Source organism: Balaenoptera physalus, assembly GCF_965194825.1.
Source record: "Balaenoptera physalus genome assembly, chromosome: 19".
Taxonomy (NCBI): Eukaryota; Metazoa; Chordata; class Mammalia; order Artiodactyla; family Balaenopteridae; genus Balaenoptera; species Balaenoptera physalus.
This window is the reverse complement of record NC_138900.1, coordinates 15,363,908-15,389,038: the sequence shown is the minus strand read 5'-3', so window position 1 is coordinate 15,389,038 and position 25,131 is coordinate 15,363,908. Positions and strand designations below refer to the sequence as shown.

At 38.5% G+C, this 25,131-nt stretch overlaps 1 protein-coding gene across 7 annotated transcripts; it reads left to right on the top strand.

Moving 5' to 3' along the window:
• The first annotated feature begins 598 nt into the window (after window positions 1-598).
• Window positions 599-23,742, top strand: ZNF875 (zinc finger protein 875). 7 transcript variants are annotated; one of them, XM_082439320.1, is made up of 6 exons: window positions 599-1,443; window positions 1,827-1,884; window positions 9,579-9,705; window positions 10,137-10,232; window positions 17,047-17,097; window positions 17,328-23,742. In XM_082439320.1, the coding sequence occupies exons 2-6, from the start codon at window positions 1,852-1,854 to the stop codon at window positions 19,010-19,012; spliced, it is 1,992 nt and encodes a 663-aa protein (XP_082295446.1). In that variant the 5' UTR covers window positions 599-1,443; window positions 1,827-1,851; the 3' UTR covers window positions 19,013-23,742. The 7 variants fall into 7 exon arrangements, with proteins under 7 accessions (XP_082295446.1, XP_082295444.1, XP_082295447.1 ...); XM_082439318.1 differs by having other exon boundaries at window positions 1,796-1,884; XM_082439321.1 differs by having other exon boundaries at window positions 599-1,464.
• The last annotated feature ends 1,389 nt before the right edge of the window (window positions 23,743-25,131 follow it).

Sequence of the window (25,131 nt, the reverse complement as noted above, 5' to 3'; positions counted from 1 at the left end):
TTTTTTTTTTTTTACTTCTCCAGGCAAAGGGATATTGGGGAAGATTCTGGAGTAGAGTGTTAAGATTTAAGAGTATTCTTTGAATATTTGCACCATGATGGGCCTTGGAGGTGCCTTGAGGGTGGTGCTTTGAGTGGAGTAGTTATCAGGAAATTGTGGATTTTAAGGAAGTCAGGAAAGAAAAGATCACTCACAATTCAACAATTCAGGGTAAGCTCCTAAAGGACTCTTTCTGGCTACTTAATGCCCAGAAGCCAAGCCCTCACCTCTTGTCAAAGCTACAGGCCAGTAGGTGCCAATGAGGTTCATGTAGCATCAGATCTATCTATGCTTTTCCTTAATGTGGATTTTGGGTACAGAATTTAAGGAAGCACCAAAAACACTCAGTAATCAAGATAAATATTTTAATGTATTATCTTAAAAATAAAAATGATGAACAAAATCTCCCCTCCCCTCAATCCATGATGAACAAAACTGTCAAATTATGCCTCCTCTTCACCCCTCTCTCCCTCATCATCACCACCACCATCACCACCAACACAAGCTCGTAAAGTTTCCTCCTAGCGATACTTGTACCAGGGTTTGCTGGCTCGAGCCGCGGGGCTTCATTATACTACTACTACCAGGGAACCTTTTCCTCTTTACCCAAGTCCAGCCTCTCCACTCCTCAAAATCCCGGGCACACAAGACGAAAGCCACTCCCACCGCCATTCCAAGTTGGCCCAAGCCAATCCCGCTCTCTCCGAAAACAGCCTTGGTGTTCCCTGTCTATACTGGCGCCCCCTCCCAACCTCGGGGACGTAAAGCCGGTGTCGCTCCTATCTGGGAGTCCCAACACAGCATCACCCCGCTTCCCCACCCTCCAAGTGCTTTACTCTGAGCCGCGCCCACATCGGCCCGCCTCTGGTCCAGCCCGTGCCGACCCTGGTTTCAGCTCCGGGAAGGGGACACCAGTGGAGACTTTGGTGGGGAAGCTTAGCTCCCCCGCGCCGCTGAAGGTCAGTGCGCACAGTCTGGTCACCCGCCGCCGCAACACCGGGCTCCAGGACCACATTTCCTAGGCTTCTCGGGGGTGTCCGCGACGCTCTCGTGGCCTGCAGATCTCATTGGCCCTCGGCGGAGAAACTGGTGAACCTTGCGGTCTGGGCACCTTAACAACGGGCTCCTAAATTTGGCTGTATAAGAGGTGGATGTGAGAGTCACCCTGCGATGGAGAAGCCCACGCCCCTCTCCTCTCCATCCCAAGACTACACTCTCCAGAGGCCTCTGCGGCCACTTCCGCCCTCCCTTCCGCTCGCCCCTTAGCGTGAGGAGTTGGCGTAACAGGAACACTTCCGGCCGGTGGAGTCCGCCCATTAGGCCGGTTAGCAACGGGGTAGACAACAGTATTCGGGTCCTTCTCAAACCTCTGCTCTTGGTTCCCGAGCTTCAGCCTCAGGATCGGTAACGTGCACCCCGCGTTCCGTGAGTGCCCAATAGTCACTGCCTCGTCCACTCAGCACGTCCCCATGCTTGTCCCGGTTTTACTCACGACGACACAGTCTGCCTTAGGGACAAACCCTTACTCCGCTGCTGGGGGATATGGGCTTCACTCTCTGGCCAGAGCTTGGGGCTGAGCTTGAGGGTGCTCGGTCACCCTGGGCCCTTTCTCCAGGGGTCTAGATGGGAATTGGCTTGTGGTGGTGAATTCTGTGACACTCCCAATCCCCAGTAGTGGGGCTCTGGAGCACACCCCGCCTGCACTTGGGAGGGGTTTTCCAACTAGGCATGCTCTTATATCTCTTCACATCCTCAGATCTGCCTTCTGAGACTTTGCCCTTCTTCAGGGAGAGCACTCAGGAGATCAGGAGAATGGCCACGGGGCTCCTGAAAGCCAAAAAAGAGGTGAGAATTTCCGTAAAATTCCATCTTGGCTGTCAAGAGGATGAATCCATTCCCTTTTCTTGCTCTGGAGGCTGCCTTGTTGGTATTGGGCAAACTCTTTCCTGGTCCTGGAGGAGTGGCTTACATGGAGTTTCCCTCAACATTTCTTTCTGCTCCATCCATACTTCAGTCATCCTCGAAGTAGTTAATTGTGAACAACACACATGGAGCAATTTAAATAAAAATACAGGGACATCCAGGCTTAATTGTCCAGTGATAAGGATGAAAGGCAGGGACAGCAGAGTAGACTGTGGCCTGAAGTGGCTGGGGAGGACTTCCAGGAGAAGTAGGGCTGTTTGAACTACCCCTGCGAGTCTGGTAAATTGGAGAGTTGGTGAAGACATACCAGTGGGAGGGCAGGAAGAATGATTAGTCTGAGGCTGGGCCACTGGGCACACTGCCCTTAACACAGTGTGGGAAGATCGTATTTTAGGTTGATTTTTAAATAATGTACTGGTGAAGATACAGACTATCTTCACTAGTACATGGTATGGTCTGACCTGAATTTTACATTTGAGAGCATTTTCAGCATCTGACAATGGGGAGATTTCACCAAAAATTCTGGATTGCTTGCCTCTCAGAAAATAAACTGCACTCTACTTTGGTGTCAGGGAATTTGAGCTGAACAGTGTCTGCATCATTTGGACAGGTCCTGCAGTCTATTTGCTGTAGTTTCCACAGTATCCTCCATACTGAGGTTGAAACCATTGAAATCTAACGTTTTGCCTGTCTCTCTCATTTTTATTACCTGCCTGGCCCCTGAAGGATTTTCGTTTTCCACCTCTGAGTCTGGGTGGCCAGGTTGAGTGCCAGGCTGAGGAGTGTAGACTTTGTCTTTGAGTAAGATAGATTTTGAAGGATGTTGAGAAGGGATTTGACATAGGAAATCAGAGCTATAGGCATATAGGAACTTAAGGGGAAACTTTCTAACCCCTGAGAATGGTGACTATGATGAGTTTGACTTAATTGAATGTGACTGATATTTATTGAGCACCAACACAGTTGCCAGGCTTGTTTACTATCATTTTTGATATGCACTAACTTGGTTATTTCAGATCTGCCTTCATTGTCTTGATTTCTTATTTTTTTAAATACATTTATTTATTTTAATTATTTATTTTTGGCTGAGTTGCGTCCTCATTGCTGTGCATGGGCCCTCTCTAGTTGCGGCGAGCAGGGGCTGCTCCTCGCCGTGGTGCGCGGACCCCTCATTGTGGTGGCTTCTCTCGTTGCGGAGCATGGGCTTTAGAGTGCAGGCTCAGTAGTTGTGGTGCACAGGCTTAGTTGTTCCACGGCATGTGGGATCCTCCTGGACCAGGGATCGAACCCGTGTCCCCTTCATTGGCAGGCGGATTCTTAACCACTGCACCACCAGGGAAGCCTTCTTGATTTATTCTTAATCCTGGTCTCCGTGTTAGAGATTTACAATTTCCTAAGCATTATCAGAACAACTTTGAGAGTTCTGCATTTCTCATTTGTAAAATATTATATTCATCTGAAAAGTGTTAGTACCAAGAATGCATAGGAAATCTGGGGCATTTCCTAAGGTAACATTGAATCTTTTGTGTGTACTTTCTTCACCACTCATAATGTTACTAGGGAAGCATTCTGATTTTCTGGGAAAAGCCAGAAATTTGTGTGAGCTGACTTTTCCTGCCCTTAATACTTTAAAAAAGAAAAAAGAAAAAAAAGCATTATGAAAACTTGATCAAAGTGCACAAGCATTTGAACTGATAAGTTGTTTAAGATGAAACCTCTGTGCCTAGAGGAGTAGCTGGCACACATGATATGTTTGGTGCCTGGAGGAACCATACCTTAAAGAAATTAATTTGAAGGAACTAATAAGTAACAAGGGAGTTTCTGTTTGTTTTGATATGTTATTTGGGGCATGTAATTAACCACATATTTCAGGGTGTTTGAGGAGAATTTCCAGGTACTCTAATATGCATGACATCTGAATTACACAAAACAATTTAAGCAAATATACAGTAGGATATTAGCTATCACTGCCTGAGAGGGTAAAGTAGAATTTGTAACAAATGAGTTGGGCTGGCAGGCACATGATGTTACTAATTCTTAGTATTTTCTCCTTGATTCCATTGAACAAATTTGCTGAATGTTTACTGTTTGCAGAACTCTTGATAGACTACATTCAATGATGTGTAAAGCACAGCCTGCACACTTATGAGTCTTGCACTTTATTTTTAGATTTCTTTATCATTGGAATTTGGTTAATTTTATATACATACACACACACACACACACACACCCCTACATACATACATTTTGATAGACCTTAATGATAAGATGGTATTGTATTAAAGCTAGTGACATTATATCTACTCAGACCCATTTTTTAATAGATGAAGAAGGAACAACCAACATTTATCCAACTGAAAGCGATTTCAATATTAGTGCTTTGAGTGAATGATCCAATCCATTAGTTCTCAATTTGGGGGAACATTTAACTTGTTCCCAATATTTAACTGTTGCAAATAATGCTTCTGTGATCAACTTTGTGCATGAAATTCTTTTATAGATTTGTATTTATTCTCAAAACTAAAATATGACAAGGTGACCAGAAATAAATATTTTGAAGCAGTGAGCACTCACACCAGTTGGAGCTTTGGAACCCTGCTTGTTCTAAAACATGTGATCCTATCAATTATTTCTTCCTTTTTTGAGATTCCCTTGTTCCATCACCATGTTTCACTTTACATTGTGCAGTTTTTTTGTTTTTGTTACACTGTGCAGTGTTACATTCCCAGGGTAGACCTGCCAGTGGAGATCTTCTTCTTCTCTCATGTGAATGTTCACAATAATGTCCTGATTTGTTTCCCCATGTTGATATGTTCCTTTGCTACCCATTGCATCTGTAATCCTCACCTCCCCCAAACATTACAGTAACATCACTTTTCTGTTCAGAAGTCTTCCTTCAGTGTCTCAACAACAGTGTCTTAGATATTCAGGGCAGTCTTCACTTCAAATGTGTTCTGTTTATGACATCATGTTCTGATTATTCATTCTGAAAATGTGTTTATTGCCAGCACAGTGGAGTAATCTCATATACACCTTTAATTTAGATTAGATTCACTTTTTAGGCACTTGGCTGGAAAAAGGCAGAAAAATAACTATTCAAGTCATTCAAATAAATCTATCCTCTATCACCTAATGACTTCATGCCTGGGAGGCAGTGAGAAATGGGAGGACTGAATCTGTTGCTGTCTGAATCTCTCTTAGGAGTTTGTGACAGCATGAGCATCTTGGCAATCAATTAACCTTGATCTCAAGGTTAATATTACTTGCAAAGTATTTTTCATATAACGTGACTCCTTTATCAATGTATAGGTTAGCCTTTGCTTCATAACAAACTACCCAAAACTTACTGACTTAAAACAAAATAATTTAGGAACTTCCCTGGTGGTCCAGTGGTTAAGACTCCGTGCTCCCAATGCAGGGGGCCTGGGTTCCATCCCTGGTCAGGGAACTAGATCCTGCATGCTGCAACAAAAGGTCCCGCATATAGCAACTAAAAGATCCCGCATGCTGCAACGAAGATCTCACACACGGCAACGAAGATCCCGAGTGCTGCGACTAAGACCCGGTGCAGCCAAATAAATAAATAATTATTTAAAAAGAAAAACAAAAATAATTTATTAGCACACAATTTGATAAGTCAGCATTTTGAGCTGGGCACAGATGGATGTTTTGCAGGTTTCACTTGTGCTCTTGTTGCTGCAGTCAGCTGGTGGTTTGACTGGGGCTGGGTGACTATCCATGCATGACAGTTACCAAGCTGGTTGTCTCAGGTGTGTTGGTTTTTCTTGGTTCTTTTCCATGTAGGCTTGGGTTTGTTCTAGAGACTCTGCTTAGGCTTGATCAAATGATGGTCTTGGGTTTCCCTACACAGCAAGAGAGAGGACAACCGCAATGGACAAGCACGTTTTAAGCCTCAGCTCGTTGTTATGTTTGCTAATGTCGCTTTGATCAAAGCAAGGCACATAGCCAAGTGCTGAGTTTTGGAAGGGACTAACACAAGGGTGTAGATATAGGGAGACGTTATACAGTGGGGTTCATTACTGTAACTACCCTCTGGTCCCAGTGATCCATGTCCTTCCCTTGTGCAAGATAAACTCACTCCCCTCCCAAGATCCCCAGAAGTTTCATCCTCAAAGTCCAGTATCATATGTATATCAGTCTGGATGTGGCTAAGGCTTCTTCAGTGAAACTCCTTTTGAGTCAGAGATGTATACTAAAAAGACAATTTATTTGTTTCCCTCTACCCCCAGCTACCCACCTAGCACACAGTGGTGAGACATGGACAGGAAAACTGCAATATACACTCCCATTCAGAAAGGGGAGGAGTTGGAGGCATATAGGAGGCCTCTTCATTTTGAACTGTCTCCAGCCCTTTTAGTCAAACTGATATGACTTCTTTAGAGTATATATATATATATTTTAAATTTTATTTTATTTTATTTATATATTTTTGGCTGCATTGGGTCTTCGTTGCTGTGCGTGGACTTTTCCTAGTTGCGGCGAGCAGAGGCTACTCTTTGTTGCAGTGCGCGGGCTTCTCATTGCAGTGTCTTCTCTTGTTGCAGAGCATGGGCTCTAGGCACGTGGTCTTCAGTAGTTGTGGGGCACAGGCTCAGTAGTTGTGGCTCATGGGCTCTAGAGCGCACGCTCAGTAGTTGTGGCTTACGGGCTTAGTTACTCCGTGGCATGTGGGATCTTCCCGGACCAGGGCTCGAACCCATGTCCCCTGCATTGGCAGGCAGAGTCTTAACCACTGTGCCACCAGGAAAGCCCTGATATGGCTTCTTTAAAAACTCTTTGGGTTTCCCATGTATCAGATTATATTACTCTATTAAACAAAAAGCTACAATCACATTTCCTTTCCAGATAGGCCTCTCATCTTTGGGCAGGGTGTCAGTGCTGTGGGACAATACCTGTAAGAATCTCAGAAGCCCTTTTGTCTACTAGGCATCACCTTAACAATTTCAGAGGTCATAACATTTGGGTCTTTTAGCCAAACTCTTGATCTTTACCCTGAGGCCATTTCTTATTTTGAGACTCTTGCTGGCTGGAGAGACTGGAGATGTAAAACAGTTTTATTTTCCAACCCAGCAAGTCCTGGCTTGTCTATATTTCCTCTAAATTATGCTTGCAAACTGCTTAGTTGCTTCTTTAACTCTTCTCTTTCTATACATTATCATGTATAGAAGCTAGCTAGAAGCATCCAACTGAAGCTTTTAACAGGCTTTCAGGAGATCTGTTTAGTCGGATGTGAGAATTCATTAGGTATTTTTTCTTTATCCTAAATTAGTTCCCCAGACTGCTAGCTGTGTTGCTACTCAGTGGGAGAGGTTTGAAATGGATCATCCAGTTAGTGTTTACCACACCCTCCCTACATGCATGGGTCTCAGACAAAGAAACCATGAATCTTTCTAGAGCTGCAGGAATACCAGTTGTATTAAACTTGTTGAAATAATGTAGGTTGGTCTGTAACATAGCTTCTTTGTCAGAGATTTTCAGGGTATGTGTGTGTGTGTTTATTCTGAGGAGGATCTATAAGATCAGATCACTACAGGGACTGGGCAGGAACTTGAATGAGTGAATAGTCTTTTTCTCTCTAACATTTAATTATGAACAGCTTCAAACATAAAAAAAAAAAATACAAAGACTTGTACCTTGACGTTCATATACCCACCACCTAGATTCAATAATGAGTATTTTGCAACATGTGCTTTACCACCTGTCTATTCACATGTGTAGTCCTCTACCATCAGTTCAAGGGTAGTATTCAAATATTGCCTTACATGCACAGTAGAGGACAGAGTTTTATATTCCTTTGACCTTTCAGACTCTCTGTAGGCTGCTACAACCTGCCTGCTCTCTTTCCCAACTAGCCACTTTTCATTCTTTATTCCCTCCCATCTCACATGCCTTGTCTGGAGTACCTAGCCTGCCTCGCTCCTTCATCCTTTGAATCCTGCCTAGCCTTTAAGACCAAGATCATACTGCCCTCTCATGAAACCATTTCTGATCTCTGTATCCTACAGTGACCCCTCCCTCTCCAGATTCCTCTGACCCAGTGATTTGCAACCATGACTATACATAGGAGCCCTTAAAAGTATAAAAGCCTTATCCCTGAAGAGTCTGATTTTATTGATTTGTGGTGGGACCCAGGAATCCGTAATTTAAAACACCACACAGAGAATTCCCTGGCGGTCCAGTGGTTAGGACTCGGCATTTTCACCGCCGAGGGTGTGGGTTCAGTCCCTGGTTGGGGAACTAAGATCCTGCAAGCTGCGCGGCACGGACAAAAACAAAACAAAAACCAAAAAAACAAAACAAAAAAACCTCACCACACACTTACTGTGTGGAGCAGTCAGTTGTCTGAGTCCTTACATTTATCAACTCATCTGATCCTCAGCACAACCTGGGAGATAAGCACTGTTATTCTCAGTTCAGAGAAGAAGAAACTGAGGTGCTGAGAGGTTAACTAATTTGCCTAAGGGTACACTAGTTGGGGACAGGTAGGTTCCAAATCCAGGCAGAGTGTTTTGAATCCAGGCTCTTCACCACCATCCACTTCCATTCCTCAGGCCTGAGCAGCGCAAGTGGCAGTGTGAGGGAGGGGAAGGAGTGAGCCCTGCCTGAAGTATACGTAGTGGTGGGTTATTCATCCCCTGCCCCAGAGGCTGAGCTGCTTCATGTAGAACATAAATGCTTAGACCAAGTAGTCTCTGAAATTCTTCAAACTCAGCAAGAGGATTATTCTTTTAATGTAGTGTGTATGATGTCTTCCTCCTCTTCCTGCTTAGATTTAAAGCTCCCAATGTGGAAGAACTTTTGCTTTTATCCCCCATGGCAGTGAGCCTAGCATGTTGACAGTGATAGGTGCACAATGATGCTGGCTGGATAGAGATGGGAGAGTAATGGTCTTTGAACTATTGGCACGAAGGTCATGTATGGGAGGAGAAAAATTCTTTTTTTCATTGGCTGTACATTAGACAAAAGACATATTTACAAGAGAAAAACAATTGGAAATTTATTAACATGTGCATCATGCATACACACATGGGAGTACTCGGTGATGGGTAACTCAAAAGGGGTGGTTAGAACTTGAACTTATATAGCATCTTAACAAAATAGCAATAACTTTAGAGATGTGACAAGACAAAGGAAAAGGACTTTGAGTTTCTAGGCAGCAAATTGTGGGAAGGTTAATAATATATGGGGGAACTAATGGAAGATAAGGGCTAGTTAGTAAAGATTTGCTATGTAGATTTCTCTGGCGCCGATCCCTGGGCTGATAAGGGTCTAGAGTTGTATCTTGTGATTAATTTCTGTCCTCCTGGTAGAGAGGGGAAGGGGGACACCTTTGCAAATTTATGTTCTGCTTTTAGGCAAATGGGAGAGGGCAGAGAGCTTTTCTTGTGTCTGCTTATTAATTGCCTTCAGCTCAAAATAATCCTTATGCCAAAGTGGCATATTTTAGAGTGGTATATTCTGTTACCCTTTATTCATCATCCATAGTCAGGTCTAGAAATCTTCTCTACCTCCTCAGGGATGCCTTTTGATCTCTCATCCTGAGGTGTGGAGAAGGCAGACTCCTGGATGAGCAGAGGTGTGTTTTGTGTTAAAAGGCGTTCATGGCGTTCGGGGATGTGGCTGTGGACTTCACCCAGGAGGAATGGAGGTTGTTGACCCCTGCTCAGAGGACCTTGCACAGGGAGGTGATGCTGGAGACTTATAACCACTTGGTCTCACTAGGTAAGAAGGGCTTCCCGTAGCACTTAAAGTCTGGCTCACAGAGTATTTTCTGTATGTCACGAAGAAAGGCTACTCACAAAGCAGCTTTGTCTTAGGGTTGGGCTTCAAAACAAAAATTTACCTTTTTCCTCAGGTGGCTCTGGATTCAGTAGAGTTGAAAGCAGGTAGATTTATTCATATTGTGTATGCCACTCTGCATTTTTTTTTCTTACTTTATCTTGCCCCAAACCCAGGAGATTTTCATTCACCGTGTTAATATGCTGTTTTTCTGATTGGAGTCACCTTTTCTTACTTAACCCTTCTACTGCAGAGAGTTCACTAGGTCCTCTGTATCACCCTCTGGGTTTCCCTCACCATTTTGGCTCTGAGTTCTGGAATGGCCCCTTGAGCTCATAACCAAGAGTCTCCTTTTTTTCTTTCCTTATGAGCAGAAATTCCATTTTCCAAACCAAAACTCATTTCTCAGCTGGAGCGAGGGGAAGAGCCCTGGATAGAGGAGAGACAACGTCCGCTGGTTCTCTGTCCAGGTGAGTGTGACACAGGGTAGTTGGAACCGTCTGCAGCATGGCAGGTAGGGAAGGATGAGGCATCTCTCAGGTACTGGGAGGAAGCTCTTTTCTAGGCCCCTAGGTCCCTGGTAAGGCTGCCTGGCATGACCTCTTTTCCAGAATATCATCGTCAGTTAAGGGAGGGACTTTCCTGGTTTCCTTGTCGCTTCCCTCCACCAGGAAGCCTCCCTTCCTCTCACTTGGCATTGTTTTCTGCGGGGGATACTTGTGACCAGTTCAGTCTGCTGCCATTTTCAGAAGTGGGCTTCATCCTATTTATTTTTGACTTGATATTTGGAAATTACTTCAAAATTACAGAAAATTTTCAAAAATAAAAATAGTACAAAGAACATTCTTATGTCCTCTACACATACACATATATGTATAAATATATATGGCATATATGTTTTTATAAAATGGCATCATAAAATCACCTACTAATATTTCCCCCAGTTTGCTTTATCATTGGCTTGTGTGTCTCTTGTGTGCATGCTCTCCCTTCTCCCTCCACCATACGTATATTTGTGTGTGTGTGTATATGTAGGTTCATATGTGGATGTATGTTAAAAGATTTTCTAAGAATGGTGATATTCTCATATAACCACAGTACAGCTATCAACTTCAGTAAACTTAACTTCAACACAATAATTTTATCTAATACCTATCATCTACCTCTCATAATTGTCAGTAGACACAGTAATATTTTTTCCTCTCCAGAACATGACCCAGTAGTGCATTTACATGGCATATCTATTTAGTCTCTCTTAATATAGACCATTTCAATACCTCTCTTTAGAAGTATACAGTTCCACAGCTCCTTTTTTAACAGCTTCATTGAGTTATAACTTATATACCATAATCTACTTATTGTAAGTGTACAGTTCAATTATTTTGAGTAAACTTTTAGAGTTCTGTGATTATCACATCCACACAACTTTAGAACATTCCATCACTCTAAAAAGTTACCTTGTGCCCATTTGCATCTATTTCTCCTCCCATTTGAGCTCCAGGAAACCAATGGTATGCTGTCTCTATAGATTTGCTGTTTCTGGACATTTTATATAAATGGTCTCATAAAATATATATTTGTCTTTGTATCTGGCTTCAATACATAATGTTTTTAAGGTTCATCCATGTTGCAGCATGTACTGGTAATTCATTCCTTTTTATTGCCATATAATATTCCATTGTATTGATATACCACATTTTGTCTAGCTATTCACAGGTTGATGTGAATTGGATTGTCCACTTTTTGGTTATTGTGAATAGTGCTGCTAGGAATAGTCATGTACCAGTCTTGATGTGGACATATGTTTTCATTTCTCTTGGGTAGATAACTAGGAGTAGAATTTCTGGATTGTATGGTATGTTTATGTTTAACCTTTTAAGAAACTGCATAATTATCTTCCCAAGTGGCTGTACATTTCTATTAGCATTTATGTTTTACATTTCTATTATGTTTATATTTTCTATTTTTGCATTTTCTAGTAGCAGTGTTTTAGAGTGTCAGTTTCTCTACATCCTTGCCAGCACTTGGAATTGTCTCTAATTTTGATTACAGACATTCTAGTGGGTATGTAGTGGTATTGCATTGTGGTTTAATTTGCATTTCCCTAATGACTGATAATGTTAATCTTTTCATGTGCTTATTAACCATTTGCATATCTTCTTTGGTGAAATAGCTACTCAGTTCTTTTGCCCATTTTTAAGTTGGATTGTTTGTCTTCTTTCTGAGTTGTAAGAATTTTTCATATATTCTAGACACAAGTCCTATATCAGATACAGGATTTTCAATTATTTTCAACTATGAAATGAAGTTTCAGAAAAAAGACAAGTCTGTGGATTGTCTTTTCATTCTCTTAATGGTGTCTTTTCAAGCATAAAGGCTTTAAATTTTGATGATGTTCAATTTAACAATTTTCTAATGGATTGTGCTTTTTGTGGTATAACTAAGAAGTTTGCTTAACTCGAGGCCACATAGATTTTCTTCTTTGGTTTCTTCTAGAAGTTTTATACTTTTAGCTTTTACACTTAGGGCTGTGATCCATTTTTAGTTAATTTTTATGTGTCATGTGAGGTGAAAGTCTAAATTCATTTTCTTGCATATGAATATTCAATTGTCCTGGCAGTATTTGTTAAAAATAGTATGCTTGATGTAGAGAATGGACTTGAAAGCACGGGGAAGGGGAAGGGTAAGCTGGGATGAAGTGAGAGAGTGGCATGGACATATATACACTACCAAATGTAAAATAGATAGCTAGTGGGAAACGGCCACATAGCACAGGGAGATCAGCTCGGTGCTTTGTGACCACCTGGAGGGGTGGGATAGGGAGGGAAGGAGGGAGACGCAAGAGGGAGGAGATGTGGGGATGTGTGTATATGTGTGGCTGATTCACTTTGTTATAGAGCAGAAACTAACACACCATTGTGGGGCAATTGTGCTCCAATGAGGGTGTTAAGAAAAAAAAAATAGTATGCTTTCCCTCATTTAATTGCCGTGGCTCCTTTGTCGAAAATCAGTTGACTGTAAATGATTCATTTCTGGACTCCTAATTTTGTTCCATTGATCTCTATGTTTCTTCATATGACAACAGCACACTATCTTCATTACTGGGGTGTTATAAAGTTTTGAGGTTGAGGAGTGTAAATACTCTAACTTTTTCAAAATTATTTTGGCTATTCTATGTTTTTTGAATTGACACATAAATTTTGGGTTCAGATTGTCAATTTCTACAAAACAAAACAAGCTTACTCTCGTTTTGATAGGGTTTGCATTGAATCTATCAGTCAATTTAGGGAGAATCACCGTTTTAATAATATCGAGTCTTCTAATCTATGGTTGTCTATTTAGGACTTTAATTTCTCTCAGCAATGTTTTAAAATGTTCGCCTTACATGTCTTGTGTCAAATTTATTCCTCAATATTTTATTATTATCTATGTTATTGTGAATGGTATTGTTTTCTTAATTTCATTTGTGGAATGTTCATTGCTAGTATGTAGAAATACAATTGATTTTTGTGTTTTGAGCTTTTATCATATTACCTTACTAAATACAATGATTACTTATTGTCTCTTTATTGAGGATTCCTTGGAATTTTGTACCTCCTGGATCATATAATCTGTGAACAAAAGAGAGGTTTACTTCTTCCTTTCCAATTTAGATGTCTTTAACTTCTCTTCCTTGTTCTGCTACTCCCCTCCTTTAGCCTTTTGGCTAGAACTTCCAGTGCAGTGTAGAATGGAGTTGTTGATAACAGACATTCTTGTCTGGTTTCTGAACTTAGAGGAAAATATTCAGTCTTTTATCATTAAATATTATGTTAGCTGTAGGTTTTATGTAGATGCCCTTTATCAGGTTGAGGAAGTTCCATTCAATTCCTAGTTTGTAGAGTATTTTTACTAAGAATGGGTATTGGATTTTGTTAGATATTTCTGCATCTGTTGAGATGTTCATGTAGTTTTTGTCTTTATTTTGTTAGTATGGTGTATTTCATTAATTGATTTTCAGATGTTAAATGAGCTTTGCATTCCTGGAATAAATCCTACTTTATTATAATGTATAATTCTTTTTAACTTGCTGCTGGATTTAGTTTGCTAATATTTTGTTAAGGATTTTTTTCACCTCTGTTCATGAAGGGTATTTATCTGTATTTTACTTTCTTTTTGATATCTTTGTCTGCTCTGGTATCAGGATAATGACTACATATAATGAGTGGTGAAATTTTCTCTCCTCTATTTTTTGTAAGAACTTGTGAAGAATTTGTATCATTTCTTCTTTAAATATTGGTTAGAATCCCCCAGTAAAGACACTTGAACAAGGGCTTGTCTTTGTGTGAAGACTTTTAATTACTAATTCAGTCTTGTTACTTGTTACAGGTCTATTCAGATACTCTAGTTTTTATTGGGTTAGTTTTGATAGTTTGTGTTTTTCTAGAATTTTTCTGTTTTGCCTTTGTTGTCCAGTTGTTGGCATAAAGTTGTTTATACTACTCCCTTTTAATCCTTCTAATTTCTGTGAGGTCAGTAATGATGTTCCCTCTTTCTTTCTTGATTTGGTAATTTCTGTCTTCTCTATTTTTTCTTGTTCATTCTAGCTAAAGATTGTTCAATTTTGTTGATCTCTTCAAAAATCAACTTTTAATTTCATTGATTTTCTCTACTCATTCTGGTTTTCTATTTGATTAATTTTTTATAAATGTGTATTATTTCTTTCCTTCTGCTTATTTATTAATTTGCTCTTTTTGTAATTTCTTAAGATAGAAACTTAGACAGTTGATTTGAAACCATTCTTCTTCCTTAATGCAGGCATTTAAAGCTATAAATCTCTCTCTAATCACTTCTTTAGCTACATCCCATAAATTTTATTATGCTGGGTTTTGTTTTCATTCTGTTCAAAATATGTTTCAATTTCTCTTCTGATTTCTTCTCTGTCCCTGAGTTACTTAGAGGTATCTTGTTTAATTTCTACATATTTGTGGATTATCCATCTTTCTTTCATTTGTTGATTTCTAATTTCATTCCTTTGTGGTAGAAAAACATGCTTTATATAACTTTAATGTTTTTAAGTTTATTGATATTTGTTTTTTGGCCTAGTATATGATCTGTTCTGAAGAATGGTCTATGTGCACTTAAAAAGAATATGCATTCTGCAGTCATTGGATGGAATGTTCCATACATGTCAGTTTGGTCAAGTTGATTTATTAAGTTTTCTGTATCCCTGGAGATTTTCTGCCTAGTTGTTTCTATTATTGAGAATAGAACAGTGTAATTTCCAATATTGTTGAATTATCTAATTCTTCTTTTAGTTCTGTAAGTTTTTGTTTCATGCATTTTGGGGCTCTGTTTTTAGTTGTGGATACCTTTATAATTGTTTTATTTTTCTGATTTATTGCCCTTTTCTCTTTATGAAATACCCCTCTTTTTGTCTAGCAATAATCCATGTCTTGAAATCTATTTTGTCTACTATTAATATAGTAGCCATTCCAATTCCCTTGTGATTACTGTTTGCATGGTATATCTTTTTTCATCCTTTTAACTTTTAACCTACTTGTGTTTTTGGATCCAGAATGTGTCCCTTGTAAATAGCACATTGTTTGATATTGTTTTTTTAATCTAGTGGGATAATCTCTGCCTTTTGTTTGGAGTGTTCAGTTTGTTCATATTTAATATAATTATTGATATGGTTTAAATCTGTCATTTTGCTATTTATTTTTAATATGTCTCATGTCTTTATTTCTCTAGCCCCTTTTATGGCATATTGTTTTTTTTTTTTAAATTTAAGTGTACTATTTTAATTTCACTCTTGATTTTAAATTTGTTTTGGAGTTATTTCTTAATGCTGCTCTAGGAAATAAAATATGCACCTTAATTTATCACAGTCTACCTCTAATTAATACTAACTTAGTTCAAGTAAAATATTTATACATATATTATAAAGCCCACAATATTGTGTTATATTTATTGCCTTTTATAATAGTTTTTTGTATTTTAGAGAAATTAAGAGGAAAATATACATATGTTATCTTTTATATTTACCCACATATTTACCAGTTTCAGTGGCCTTCATTTCTTTCTTTTCTTTTCTTTTTTTTGATCCTGCCACGTGGCATGCGGGATCTTAGTTCCCTGACCAGGGATCAATCCTGCGCCCCCCACAGTGGAAGCACGGAGTCTTAACCACTGCACTGCCAGGGACGTCCCTTGGTGGCCCTCATTTCCTCTTGTGGATTTGAGTTAGTGTCTCGTGTCATTTCTTTTCAACCTGAAGGACTTACTGAGTATTTCTTATAAGGCATGTTTGCTATCAACAGATACTCTGAGTATTTGTTAATCTGAGAATATCTTTATATCGATTTCTCTTTTTTTTTTGGCTGCATCATGTGGCTTGTGGGATTGTGGGATTTTAGTTCCCTGACCAGGGATTGAACCTGGGCCCTCAGCAGTGAGAGCTTGGAGTCCTAATCACTGGACCTCCAGGGAATTCCCTCAATTTCACTTTTGAAGCATAGTTTTGTGAGAATAGAATTCTTCATAGATAGAAGTCTTTTCTCTTTTATTTCAGCACCTTAAATACATTATTCCACTGCCTTCTGGTCTCCATTGTCTCTGATGAGAAGTTAGCACTAGTCATATTGTTTTTCCCCTTGTACATGTTGAGTCATTTTTCCTTTGCTGTTTTCAAGATTTCCTTTTTGTCTTTTTTTTTCTGATAGTCAACATTTTGGCTATGATGTGTCTAGCTAGGATCTCTTTGTGTTTATTTTGGGGTTTGTTGAGCTTGTTGGATCTGTAGATTGTTTTTCATCAAATTTGGAAGTTCTTTTTTTTTTTTTTTTTATTTTGGAACTTTTTAAACCATAATTTCTTCAGATTTTTTTTCTGCTCTTTTCTCTCTGTCTTCTCCTTCCTGAGTTACCATTACACATAGGTTTGGTTTACCTGATGGTGTCTTACAGGTTTCTGGGGCTCTTTGTTTTTCTTCAGTCTTTCTTTAACTCTGTCCTTCTGTTTTAGGTAATTTCTATTGATTTATCTTCAGGTTCACTGGTTCTGGTACAAAGTCAAATATGTTGTGGTATCTCTCTAGTAACTTTGTAATTTTAGTTATTTTACTTTTTAATTTCATAATTTCCTTTTGTTTCTTATTAATTGTTTCTGTTCTTTATTGAGATTCTCCATTTTAAGTTGTTATCATACTTACCTTTAATTTTTCACACATTGTTTTCTTTAGTTCTTTGAATATATTCATAGTATCAGCTTTGAACTCTTCTTTTTTTTTTCCCCCTATATCAGCATCTGGGCCCACTCAGCAACAGTTTCTATTGGCTGCAATTTTTTCCCTAGGTATGTGTCACTCTTTCCTGTTCCTTTGAAAACTGGATATTTTAGATATTATATTGTAGCCATACAAAAAACAGGTTGCAGGCTGGATTATAAAAAATAGATCTTGGGAAGTATGGCTGAATGGGAGACAGCTTGTGATGTGAACATATTATGAATGACCAGTGGGCAAAGCAAAATGGCCTAGGCAACCCTACCTATGACTGCTTTGACTAAAAACATTCTTTATTCAGCAGGATCAAAGCTAGAAATTCAACCTTGTCCCTCCTGTCCTCTGGCATTCTCTAGTCAGCAAGCCCTCAGCCAACATGTGTGGCTCAGTCATCTCCCTCAGTTTTTCTCAAGTTTATGTGCAGGAAATCATCTCCATTCAGGGAAACAATATTCAGAAGATCAGAAACAGCAGCAGGAGCAACTCTTTGATCAAACCTGCTCAAGCAACAAAGCAGAAATTCAAGAGAGAGAAGAAGATTTCAAGCTTTTGTTTGGGAGAGTAAGTAAAAGCAGCACTTCAAAGGCATTGTCCAGAACCCTGGAAGAACAGCCAGTAAGGCCCAAGGAAGACAACACAGTGGTGGACATAGGGCCCAGCCCTGCCCAGAGGACAAACCTAGAGGAAACAGACAGAATATTACATGGTTTAGAAGTCTCAGGATTTGGAGCAATCAAATATGGAGAGTTTGGGCTAGGCTTTATCAAGGAGTCAAACCAGCTCAGCCTCCAGAAGACGCACACAGGGGAGACCCCTTACATGTACACTGAGTGGGGACAAAGCTTTAGCAGTATGTCAGTCCTCATCAAAAACCAGAGGACACACTCTGGGGAAAAGCCTTATGTGTGCAGGGAATGTGGACGAGGCTTTACCTGGAAGTCAAACCTCATCACACACCAGAGGACACACTCAGGGGAGAAACCGTATGTGTGCAAGGAGTGTGGACGAGGCTTTACTTGGAAATCAAACCTCTTCACACATCAGAGGACACACTCAGGGGTCAAGCCTTATGTGTGCAAGGAATGTGGGCAGAGCTTTAGCCTGAAGTCAAACCTCATCACACACCAGAGGGCACACTCTGGGGAGAAGCCTTACATTTGCAAGGAATGTGGACATGGCTTTCGCCAGCATTCACACCTCATCAGACATAAGAGGACACATTCAGGAGAGAAGCCTTATGTTTGCAGGGAGTGTGAGCAAGGCTTTAGCCAGAAGTCACACCTCACTAGACACTTAAGGACACACACAGGAGAGAAACCTTATGTGTGCACAGAATGTGGGCGTCACTTTAGCTGGAAATCAAACCTCAAGATACACCAGAGGACGCACTCAGGGGTTAAACCTTATGTGTGCCTGGAATGTGGGCAGTGCTTTAGCCTGAAGTCAAACCTCAACAAACACCAGAGGTCACACACAGGGGAGAAGCCATTTGTATGCAGGGAGTGTGGGAGAGCCTTTACCCGGAAATCAACCCTCATCACACACCAGAGGACACACTCAGGGGAGAAGCCATTTGTATGCACAGAGTGTGGGCGAGGCTTTAATGATAAGTCAACCCTCATCTCACACCAGAGGACACATTCAGGGGAAAAGCCTTTCATATGCAGGGAGTGTGGTAGAAAGTTTAGCCAGAAGCCAAACCTGTTTAGGCACAAGAGGGCACACTCAGGGAATATACCCTTTGTGTGCAGGGAGTGTGGACAAGGCTTTTGTGATAAGTTAACTCTCATTACACACCAGAGAGCACACTCAGGGGGGAAGCCTCATGTATGCAGGGAGTGTGGGCAAGGCTTTAGCCGGCAGTCACACCTTATTAGACATCAGAGGATCCATTCAGGAGAGAAGCCTTATATTTGTAGGAAGTGTGGGCGAGGCTTTAGTCGGAAATCAAACCTCATCAGACATCAGAGGACACACTCAGGATAGAAACCTTGTGTGGACAAGTAGTGAAACCTTTAGCCAATAGTCACACTGCATGAGACACCAGAAGTCCCACCCAGGGCTGTAGCTTTAGTAATAAGTCAGCCATTGCCAGACACTAAAGTAGAGACATCTTATGTGTGATGGGGGTGTTCACGAGACTAATGGTAAGGGTCAACATCTCCAATCCACCTGAAGGAGAATTGCTGGCCCATTTTCAGGGGCTCTGGCTTTCCCTAGTGGGGATGCTAGGTTGTGGAAGGTCTCTCAGGTAACTTGATGGAGAGAATACTTATAAAGTAGGTTGAAATTAGAGAATTGATACTATTCCAATATCATTTCCCAAGTATACTTGAACACTCCTTCCACAGTAACCTGGATGTTACAAAAACAGCAATTCTAGAATCCGTCTCTTGATGTCTGTCTTACCTTCTGAGAACAAGAGACAGAAACCATGGCTGATTTAATCTTGGTTCCACAGAGCATGACCCAGCAGAGTCAGCTTCAGGGAGAGTTTGGAAAATGGTCAACTCATGGGGACAGAGATAGTGCTTGGGTAGAAGGTTTTATTACACAAAAGGCTGACAGGGAAGAAAGATTGTAGGCATCCTAGCTCTAAGTTTGGGAAGAGGTGTCCATTTTTGGAAATATCGTATCTTTGCTTGCTTCCTGGGGCTTTCTCTGGTTTTCAGGTTGAATCCATACTAAAAATGTTTTTATTGACTAGTGTTTTTAGACTAGAAATGTACTATGTAGTGTTATGAAGAAAGTATGTACACATATACAGAAATATAAAATAAAATTACTTTCTATTCTTCTTTGAGTTACCATACAGCATCCCATTAGTAATTATTTGGTTTAAATTTTTCCAACCATTGTAAAATATACTACTTTTTTGGTTGAGAATACTCTTTGAAAATGGCAGTGTCCCACAAATTCATTTAGAGTCGTGTCCCAAGGCCCAGTTTCTTTTCATGAAACTTGACTAAATGACTGTGAATTTTATCTGGAAAATAAGTTTTCTAAGAACAGGCAGGAAAATATAGAAATTGTATAATAACTTATCTTTTTATCTCTGTACAGGTATTTAGAATAGATTTGAAAACATAAAAGAACAAAGTATATGAGTATTTAGAAAGTGGTGATGTAGGATTTAAAGTACAATACTCAGTGGTTGGGTCATTGGCTTTCAGTTTAGGGAAAAAATAAACATAGGTCCCAAAGTCTCGATATCCAAAGGAGTTTGAGTTAGAGAATCACTATCTCAAATAATATGAGGTGTAAGAGTCATAATTTTTGTTCAAAATCTAAGTTTGAGTGGAGTGAGCAGAACCTGGTGAAAAATTATGAAATACTATCTTAAATGGAGCAGCTGGCATGGCCTGCCCTTCTTAGCCCTCCCCATGGTAAATCCTGGCCTCATGCTATTACATTTTCTCAACAGAAAAATACCTTTTGAGTTTTAATCTCTTTAAGTCTTAGAACTTAATTACTCTTTTCCATAAAATCATGTCACAAAAATAAAGATTCCAAAATTAAACATGTACCTTTCACCAGTTTTTTAGCTTTCAGAAGGAATATTTCAGTTTTCAGTGTAATTGCTTCATAAAAAATAAAAGATTTTGCCTTAAATTGTTTAAAACTCTCAACAGGAAAAAATAGAACACTGCTGGTATATGAAGATTTAAATAGATTCAAAGGGATACAAACTCTGGGAAACATTTCTATGGAGCAGCAACCAAACAGAAAGATCTGGAAATGTTCTGAGAAATAGGTAGAAAGAAGTCCCATCCTTTGACCCTGCCCAAGCCCACCTCTACTGATTCTTAAACCCACATCAGGCCTTCTGCCTAGAACCTCTCAGAAGAGACAGAATTAGGACAGGTAACCTGAGTTGTCTGCCTGGGCCTAGCATTAAAATCTGTGTGCAAATTTGGAAACTGATTAGGAGGCAAACACCACGTGGTATTCAGATATGTGAATCCTCTCAGTCTTGGAGGTTTTTTTTTGTTTTGTCTTTCAATCTGTGTCTGGACTATCCATGCAGTAGTGCCCCATATTTCATAACCCGAGGTGACAGTTGTAGATGTTTAAAACAGACAGAAAATGTGCCCCAGAGCAACCACTGCCCATCCTACCAATCCTATGGTAAGTAGTAGCCTATACTGCAGAAAATTTTGAAGAAAAGATGATGAACAGTATGAAACAATGAATATTGCTTCAAATCCGTTAAGCCTGTTATGGTCACCATTGAAATGTTCCATTTTAAAAGGGGTAGCAGTAAATTTTAATGTAATTGTTTCATTTAATTCTAATTCTAATTTATTATTATGGATCAGTGGTTCCCTAAGTATGGTCAGAGGATGTTTGGGGGCCCTTTCAAGTGACCTGCATGGTCAAAACAAATTTCATTATAACACTAAGACATTACTTGCTCTTTTCTGTTGTGCTGAAATTTGCATTGATGGTGCAAAAACAATTGTGGATAAAACTGCTGGGCTTCTAGCATGAATCAAGGCAATGTCACCAAACTGTACTACTAGTATTATTGTATTTTTTACCACCCCCTACTGTGGTAAAAAAAAAATGCAAGTTCCACTTAAGAATGTTCTTCATAAAAAAGTAAAAATTAATTTTGTTAAATCTTGACCTTTGGATACAACATTTTTAAATTATACTGTTAATTTTGAGATAACTGTAGATTCACACACAGTTGCAGGAAATTATATAGGGAGAGCCCATGTACTCTTTACTCACTTTACTCCAATGGTAATGTCTTACAAAATGATACTATAATATCACAACCACGATACTAAAATTGATATGTACACATCTTTTAAAAACTTTACGTGATGAAAAGAGAAATACACATAAAGTCCTTCATGCTGAAGTATGAAGTTGTTTCAAGGAAGTGCACTTCAATGATTGATTTGTGAGCTGAACGAGCTACCTTTTTATGGACACCAATTTTATTTGAAAGATTAGCTGACAAATTTTGAATAAGGTGACTCAGACTTGGATATTTGGTAGACATTTGTAAAAAAATGAAGTGATTTTTTAAAACAGTAAAGAAAACTGACAGTAATTTTGTTAATTTGACTTTCAAGCAAAAAATTAGAATATTGAAAAACAAGTTATCTGCCACCATGAACTTGACAGTTTCCCAATACTTAACTCCTTTGTGATGAGATTGGGGATGATTTTAATGAATGTGATTTTATAATACCATATAATGAAATATGTTGATGGAAGATTTGCCTAATTCATTGAACCAGTATTTTCCAAACAATTAGCACATAATGCTGCAAAATCATCTGTGGGTATATTGAAGTATAAGACAGACAAATGGATTTCAAGAGATAAAAGCCAGATTCCACATCATAAGTAACCTTTAAGAAATTACCACTTGTTGATTTTTGGTGTAGTGTCAAAGGATAATGTTGACAATTACCTGAACAGGCTATTAAAACACTCCTCCATTGTCTAACTCTATATCTATGTCAGGCCAGATTTTATTTATGTCAACAGGTTAAGTGCAGGAGCACATATAAAATACCAGCTATATTCTATTAAACTGGACATTAAAGAGATTTGCAAAAATATAAAACAATGCCACTCTTCTCACTTTTTTTTTTTTTATGGTGGAAAATATTCACACCCAAGTGAAAGTGAAACACTTTACTTTTCCCCTTTATGTGTGTTGTTTCTAGATGTTTATGGTCTGTAACCCACACAGAAAATACTACACATACACACACATCAGAAAAAAAGTTGCATGTTATAATACCTAACATACTATTAACATCTATGCTTTATATAGTTTAAACTAGGCATAGAAGAAACAAATGCAAAGAAAATACTTAACACCTACTGACAGATATAAACCTACAACTTGAGGTATGCTGCTCTATGTAGACAGAACACAAACTTGGGGCATATTCACTTCTAGAACTAAATGATATAATTAATCTCCTTCATGCTTTTGGCTATGTCTCTTTCTGACTATACTTGGCAATTTTTTTTTCTATTTTTTAAATCAAAGAAGCAGCTTTATGCTTTTAATCATTTCTTCAGTGTGTCTTTTTTATTTTATATTTTGTTAATTTCTGTTACTATTTACTAATCTCAAGCTAATTTCTTTTTATTGTATTGATTTTTCAAGCTTATTTAATCATAATTTGATTTATCTTCCTTTTTACTGTTCTGAAAGTCAATTCATTTCTAAGTGGCATATAATTTTCATTTTTATTTTCTCTTTTAGACAAGAATTACTGTTTTAAAGAGTGCTTACAAATGGCTAGATGGACATATTCATTTTTACAACATCCTAGTATTTAGCTTTTTATTTTGTGATTTCTTCCATTTTAATTCATAAAGTTCAGTTTTGAATGTGATCAAGCTGTGTATCATAAAGCAAGTATTTAATGTGTGAGTGTGTATATCTATTTTAATAATATGCCAAAATTAACACAAACGGTTATAAAATTTGATATTTTTCTATATAGTTATTTTATTCTCCTGTTGTTTTATATTAATGATCTGTATTTTAATTTATTAATTTATATTATATGTTTAACACATGTAAAATTAAATCTGTGATATAAATGTAGGTATAAATATTATTAATAGAACAAATGCCGTTGTGTTCACCCCAGCAGAAGAAATAAGCCTTAATTATTTTTAAAAACATAGTATTTCCATTTCTGTAAGTGATATAATAAATAAATTTATGATCATGTTAGGAAGCATTTCTTCATGTATTTCAATCAAATTTTGCTTAACATATTTCAAAGCTGTTTTATTTAGACCTGTAGAAATTAATAACATTTCTTCTTGATGAATTTTTCCCTTTTAAAACCCATTCAGTGCTTCTAATTAGTCTGCTCTCAATATTGTTGCACTTGTCTTTTTTGGTAGTATTTACTTTTCTCAATTCTTTGTTTTCATCTTGATACTCATTTTGTGAATAGAGTGTCCTATTCAACATAGTGCTGGAAGCCATAGTCAGAAACAATTTGGTACAAAAGAGAAATGAAGGGCATCTAAATTGTAAAGGAAGAAGTAAAACTATCTCTGTTTGCAGACATCATTCTATACACAGAAAATCCAGGTGAATCCACAAAGAAACTACCAAGCCTAATTAACAAGTTCAGCAAAGCTATAGAATACAAGGTTAACACACAAAAATCAGTTGTATTTTACATATATATATAACTGAACCACTTTGCTGTATACCAGAAACTAACACAACATTGTAAACCAACTATACTTAAAAAAAAAGTTGTATTTTCATACGCCACCAATGAACCATCAGAAAAGGAAATTGAGAAAACCATCCCATTTACAACAGAATCAAAAAGAATAAAATACCTAAGAATAAATTTAATGAAAGATGTGAAAAGACTTCTACACTGAAAACTATAAAATTGAAAAGAAAAAAACCTATAAAACTATATAATTTGAGAAGACCTCAATAAATGTAAACATATGCCATGTCCATGGATTGGAAGACTTACAATTGGTAAGATGTCAGTACTACCCAAAGAGATCTACATATTCACTTCAATTCCTATCAAAATTCTGATGGCCTTTTTGACTAAAATAGAAAAGCTAGTCCCCATATTTATGGAATTGAAAGGGGCCTGAAGTAGCCAAAACAATACTGGAAAAGAAAAGCAAAGTTGTAGGACTCCCGCTTCCTGATATCAAAACTACTTACAAAGGTACAGTAATCAAGAGTGTGGTACTGGCATAAACATAAACATATAGGCAAACAGAATAGGATTGAGAGCCCCATTAATAAACCTAAACTTCCATGGCCAATAGAATTTTGATAAATGTGCCAAGACCATTTAATGGGGAAAGAACAGTCTGTTACACACATGATGGGACAAATGGATAACCTAATGCAAAAAAATGAAGTTGAACCCCTACGTTAGTCTACATACAAAAATTAATTCAAAATGGATCAACAACTTAAATATAAGAGCTAAGTTGTAAAATTATTAGAAGAAAACAGGAATAAATCTTCTTGACCTTCTATTTGGCAGTAGATTCTTGGATTTGACACCAAACATATGAGCAAAAAAAAAAAAAAGATAAATTGGAGTTCATAAAAATTAAAA

Coding starts and splice junctions, on each gene's coding strand:
- ZNF875 (XM_082439320.1), top strand. CDS start 1,852: ATGGCCACGGGGCTCCTGAAAGCCAAAAAAGAG. Junction 1,885..9,578: donor TCCTGAAAGCCAAAAAAGAG/GTGAGAATTTCC, acceptor TTGTGTTAAAAG/GCGTTCATGGCGTTCGGGGA. Junction 17,098..17,327: donor GGCTGCAATTTTTTCCCTAG/GTATGTGTCACT, acceptor TTCTTTATTCAG/CAGGATCAAAGCTAGAAATT.